The 5,465-nt window shown below is 42.2% G+C and overlaps 1 protein-coding gene across 6 annotated transcripts in view; it reads right to left on the reverse strand.

Moving 5' to 3' along the window:
* Positions 1 to 5,465, reverse strand: part of syne1b (spectrin repeat containing, nuclear envelope 1b) — a 46,535-nt gene that overhangs the window by 40,961 nt on the left and 109 nt on the right. For all 6 annotated transcript variants that reach the window (XM_085142398.1, XM_085142397.1, XM_085142394.1 and 3 more), the window contains exons 2-15: positions 5,024 to 5,206; positions 4,808 to 4,909; positions 4,486 to 4,689; positions 4,147 to 4,354; positions 3,869 to 3,981; positions 3,285 to 3,490; positions 3,053 to 3,202; positions 2,647 to 2,938; positions 2,357 to 2,529; positions 1,964 to 2,273; positions 1,646 to 1,810; positions 650 to 1,006; positions 431 to 567; positions 46 to 223 (exon numbers count right to left, since the gene is read on the reverse strand). In XM_085142398.1, coding sequence (XP_084998524.1) covers positions 46 to 223; positions 431 to 567; positions 650 to 1,006; positions 1,646 to 1,810; positions 1,964 to 2,273; positions 2,357 to 2,529; positions 2,647 to 2,938; positions 3,053 to 3,202; positions 3,285 to 3,490; positions 3,869 to 3,981; positions 4,147 to 4,354; positions 4,486 to 4,689; positions 4,808 to 4,909; positions 5,024 to 5,206 — 2,778 coding nt within the window. The remainder of the gene's footprint in view (positions 1 to 45; positions 224 to 430; positions 568 to 649; positions 1,007 to 1,645; positions 1,811 to 1,963; positions 2,274 to 2,356; positions 2,530 to 2,646; positions 2,939 to 3,052; positions 3,203 to 3,284; positions 3,491 to 3,868; positions 3,982 to 4,146; positions 4,355 to 4,485; positions 4,690 to 4,807; positions 4,910 to 5,023; positions 5,207 to 5,465) is intronic.

Below are 5,465 nucleotides of genomic sequence, written 5' to 3' on the forward strand. Positions count from 1 at the left end.
CTGAAATATTTGATATAGATGCTAGGTCTTTAGTTAGTTCTATACCTGAATTTTCTGCAAACTAGACGAGGCCTCACTGAGATTTTGAGGTGCATCAAAGCACTTCGCCGTGTTGATCTTAGCATTAACCAACCACTGTTGGAACTCTCTGAAGGCGGAGCGGAAACCTTGTTCCAGCAGCTTCTCCTTGCCCTGGCACTCCCTGGAGGCTTGGAGACTCAGACTAGAAACAAATCATGACAAATTTAAGAATTTCTTTCTGTTAATGTCATTATTTCCAGTCAAATCTGAAATTGTTGATTGTATTTTGTTATTTTCTGTTATAACTTTCTTGATCAATTGTTTTTAAATACATGAAAAAATGTATCACACAGTATAGTGTATAAAATAATGGTCTACATTGGAAAAAAACATCATTACTTTTACTTACCTATTGTATTCCTTGATGAGAGCAGACACTCTCTCCGACTGTGTTCCCATTTCTCTGGAGAATCGGCACAGATCGTTTAGTTTAGTCTTCAGACTATCAGACATGGGCTCAGCTTTGACAAGTTCCTCCAAAGTGTCCTAAATGGAAAACAAATATGAAGTTATGGACCATCAATTAATATTAACTTATCATTGGAACCAAACTAAAGCCGAGACTTGCCTTTGCTATCTGCCAGCCCTTAACAGCTTCCTCTCCGTCATTTTTTCTCTCTGCTTGGGTCAGCCTTAGTCGCCAGTCCTGCAGCTGTCGGTTGAAGTCCTGCAGGTCCTGCTCCAGCTGTGCTGACAGGCTGTTGAACTCTTGGTCAGAGCTTGCTATCTGTGAGAGTGTGGTCTCTAGACTTGCGCGTGTCTGTAGTGCTGCCCGCTCCCACTGTTCCCATGATGACAACAGGGCTGCTTCCTCGCGCTCTATAGTCTCATATCCCCCCGATCCGGTGTAGTCTCTTGCCACTGCGCCACATCTTTGAACCCGGTTCAGCCTCTCTCTGCCTCGCTGCTTAGAGTCAAGCAACTCCTGGAAAGATCCAAAGTAAAGGCAAAGAATTAAATGCAATGCCAGCAAACTGTGCCCCCGCTCGATATAGCGAGAAGGTATCTGTCAACTGAGAAACCTGTAAACTCAGTAGTTAATGTAACCTGCTTTTAATATTTGTTTTCAGGATAAATCCATGCGCTCAGTGAACCAGTTGTTTGCTCAGTCACACTCATGGTCTGACAAACTAAACAGTGTATTAATTCCTTCCATCTGATTCTAATTTTAAATATTTTTTTCTGCCTGTAGGACCTTTTTATCAGTTTGAAAATCCCACTCCATATTTTAAAGGCTTTTATAAATAAATATAAAATAACAATTTCTTAGGTTTTAAATGATACAGCTGACTAGCTAACTTAATTATACTGAGCTCTTGACTGGCCAAAATCATAAAATTATTGCTACCTCTGGCACAAAAAACTGGGATTCATGTCCAGCCCTTATTTGACGCTAAGAAGCATGGAGGAAGAACATCTTGATTCCTTATGGTTGTCTCCCTAGTGCTTACTTGGGGAAGTTTTCAGGCTGGAATATGAGATGTGCATCACAGTGGAAAAACTAAATAACCTCAAATACTTTTTGCCTTAAATATAAGCAATTATGATTATTAAGCTTCCTCACCTGCACTTTGGAGAGCTTTCTTTTAATGCAAACTGAGTCTCCTGACAGGTCAGACCAGCGCTGGAGTTCCTCTTTTGCTGAAATTAGCCAGTCATTGAAATCTCTCACAGCATCAAGATATTGCTCATGCTCAGACACGATGTTTTGCATGGACTGTACTTTACCCTTTGGGGAAAAAAAGACAATGAAAACACTGTCAGTTATGAATGAGTCAGCTTCCTGGATGCAGCCTCTGTTTAGCTGTCCTCTTTTATTGATGATCGATAATTCAGTAATTATTTGTAAGCACCATTTAGCCTATGCCTGAAGTTAAATCACCTTGACAACAGCCGAGATATCAGCAAAGTGTGCATTGAGCTCTGCCCTTGACTCTGGTCCAAAAATCTGATCACCAGTTTTTTCATGCAACTCCACCGCCTTGTCTGTTAGGCGTGACAGGACTGCTGCATGAGTGTCCACGTCAGCCTGGATGGCTCTGAGGCGCTCAAGTAAAGCCGACTTCTCTTTGAGGCCTGGCTGTTGAGGCAGAGTCATCCCCACCTCTTGCTCCACTGACTCCATCCACTGCTGCAGCTGGCTTTTATTTTCCTGATAGCTGGTCCACTGAGCCACTGTCCACTCCAGACGACTATAGAAAAATGACAAAATTTCATCACGTAATGTAGATAATGTAACTTTTATCAGATGCCGTGTAGAGGACATCTTTCCTACCTGTGACAACTCATAGATGTCATTAACATATTAGCCCAGGCATCCTTCAGGCTCTGGAGCTGCAGACAAATAGTTTCTTGCCCTTCCATTCTGTTGTGCTTTAGAACCTGTTCACCTTTTCCTACTGTCATGTTGAGCTTCACCTCACCTTCACCCTTCATTAGCAGGATATCCTGAACATATGAGAAAACAGTAAGGAAGATCTATGAGATCGCTTATGCACTTCAAAATGTGTCCAGACAACACTGTGAACCAAATAACTGCATTTCTGGTACACATTATTTACTGACCTGTACAAGGCCTAGTCTTTTTTCCAGAGTCTCTTTATTGCCAACTGTGCTGTTGAGTGAAGCCAGGCGCTCCTGGACACCATTGAGCCAGGTCCAGGTAGCCTGTAGTGTCTCTTCAAAGGCCTGTTGCTCTTGCAAAGTGAGCTGGCAACTGCGCAGCCTCTCTCTCACACGCCTCAGCAAGGCCTGGTGTTGTGATTGAAGCTGAGCAGAAACTCTCGTCTCACTTCCATCACCTCGCCCACCTTCATTAAGTGCCTGCCCCTCTTGACAGAGACGCTCAAATGAATCCCTGCATGTAGAAAGGTAGGATGTTTAATTGCTTTGAATCTTTTGGGCACATTCAGAAACAATGATAATGCACTAAACAGTCTTTCCTTGGCAAATAAATGTGTATAGTTAGCACCTTTCTTTGAGCACTTCCTGCTGGTATTCCTCCACTTGTTCCAGGACAGCCTTTTCAGGACCACGTTGCTGGGCTTCAAGCAGATCGGTGGTCATTTTCTTTTCCATGTGTTCCAACCACCATCTGAGCTTCTTAAGGCGACCCTCAAATCTACAAGGAAATCAAAATGCCTCGCTTATAAATGGTGGGCTTACAAAGGGCTTTACAGATGCAGTTCAGCAGAGGTGCTCACCCTTTCATAAGAGATGCACTGTCTTCCAGGATCTGTTGGTTCTGTCTGCACTGCTCCACAAAGCTGTCCCAGTCCTGCTGGATGGATGAAAGATGCTGCTGGACCTGCCCAGCGCTGGCTTTGGGAAGATGAAGTAGGAGCTTCTCTCCTTCCTCACAGACCTGAGTCAGACGTACCTCACCCTCCTCCACACGATCCATGGCGCCCTGATAGATAATCCACATCACTTTTAGTTTCGAACTCCTTCACATGTGAATCATGCCATCACACAAGCAGCATCCAGAGCCAGAGGAAAGACATTATGCTTTTAACCACAGATACTGCACATACAACCCCTTCCTGTGGATGCTACATCATTTAAATAATCAAGTAAAACATCATTGTAACATCCTCTAAAAACACTTCTTTGGCTGTTAGTCAATGCCAAAACTTATGAATACAAGTGGCAATTTTGTATTTGATCACATCTTGAATCAGTGATACCTACTTATGATTTTTACCTATTCAAAACCTTTAAAGTCTTCGCTATTACTATATATTCAAAGATTAAAGATTATTTACTGTAGTGGTAGTAGTCACTGTACCTTCAGTTTCTGCAGTTTGCGTTCCACAATTTGAGTGTCTCCTGATCGGTCAGAGCATTCTTTCACTATCTCCCTCTGCTCTGAAAGCCAGCGATGAAACTCCTGAACTAGGTCTGAGGAATTGGGGGGTAAAGAGAATTAACATCAGGTGTAGACTTAGACAGAATCAAATCTAAACAATTAATAAATTTCTTCCTCAGGATTAAAGTTTACACCGAGCATGGATTCCCATTAAAACACAGTATAGCTGTACATTTTTATACAGCCAGCCTTATTACCATTGAACTGCTGCTGAAGACCGTTCTGCAGTGAGGCTAGTGTCCTTGCAGAAAGCTGGTTTGCAGACTCATAAGTCTTGATAAGATCAGTGAGAGCTGAACCCAAACCAGCCAGCTCCTCAGATGGATATTTTCTGCACAACGTGTTGAGGCTTTCTCTGGTGGAGTCAATACTCCCTTGCTGATTTTGCAGCTCCTTCTGGAGATCCTAAAAAACATGTTAAAAATGTAGTTTTGATTATCACTGTAACTTCTCAAATTTATAGAAACACATTGCATTCACCATCAATTTTTTTTGTAAGGGCTATAATTTTAAATTGCTTATTATTTAGACTGTACCTTCACTCTGCATATGTCCTCAGGATCTGATCCAGTTGGAGAAGAAACTAGAGAATCTTCCATACTTTTTAGCCATGCAGACATCTGTGAGATGTAGTCTTCAAGCTGTTTCCGTTGGGAACTGAAGTCCATTAGATTTCCCATAGCCTGCTCATGTAGCTTCTGGACAGTGCAGATCTTTTTGCGCAGGTCATTCTCCAACACCTAATACAATCACAGTAGGGGCCTGTGGTATTTACTGAAGAAAGACCAGTTCATCGGCAGCGCTTGAGCTAATATTTGTTTGTTCAGTCCCACCATAAACCAGAGTTGTGTTTAGTACCTGTAGTTTAGCTGGAGTCTCTTGGTTTTGACTGCACTTCTTCAACTCTGCCACTTTACTTTGCAGGGCTTCAAGTCTCTGCTCCTTCTCGCCAAGTTCCACCTGTGGCGTTGTCGAATGAGAAAAGCATGTCACGCACAAGCTCACCTACAACAACCAAACCCAGGTAAAACAAATCCTTGCCAGTTTTCCAAGACATCATATATCTTACTGTACCTTCAACTCTGTAAGCCTTGCTGATATCTTCTGGCTGTTGTTTAGGTTGTTCAGGCTTTCATTTAGCTCAATCACACTTGTGCCAGTCCAGCTCTCAATATCATCATTGATTTTACGCACATCATCCCACAGTCCCAAACACTGGTTTAGTCGATCAATGTTGTCATCTACCCTCTCAGACACCTGGGAAATGGAATACACTTTACCATTGTTGATTAAACTAGGTGGACAGTAAACCTTAATCCACAGTAGATTAAATTTATGCTGTTGTACATTTTACACAGAGTATAGCTTGCAAAGCTCTCTGTTAACACATAGACACAACACAGATAGAAGTCCAGTCTTTTTCTCCGATTTAAAAAAAAACAAGCAGAGAACTTTATTGTTAACAACAAGGCATAACATTGATGCTTCAGAAATGAACTCTTAAAGTCAGGCTTAC

This window comes from Neolamprologus multifasciatus, chromosome 19, assembly GCF_963576455.1.
Source record: "Neolamprologus multifasciatus chromosome 19, fNeoMul1.2, whole genome shotgun sequence".
Lineage (NCBI taxonomy): Eukaryota > Metazoa > Chordata > Actinopteri > Cichliformes > Cichlidae > Neolamprologus > Neolamprologus multifasciatus.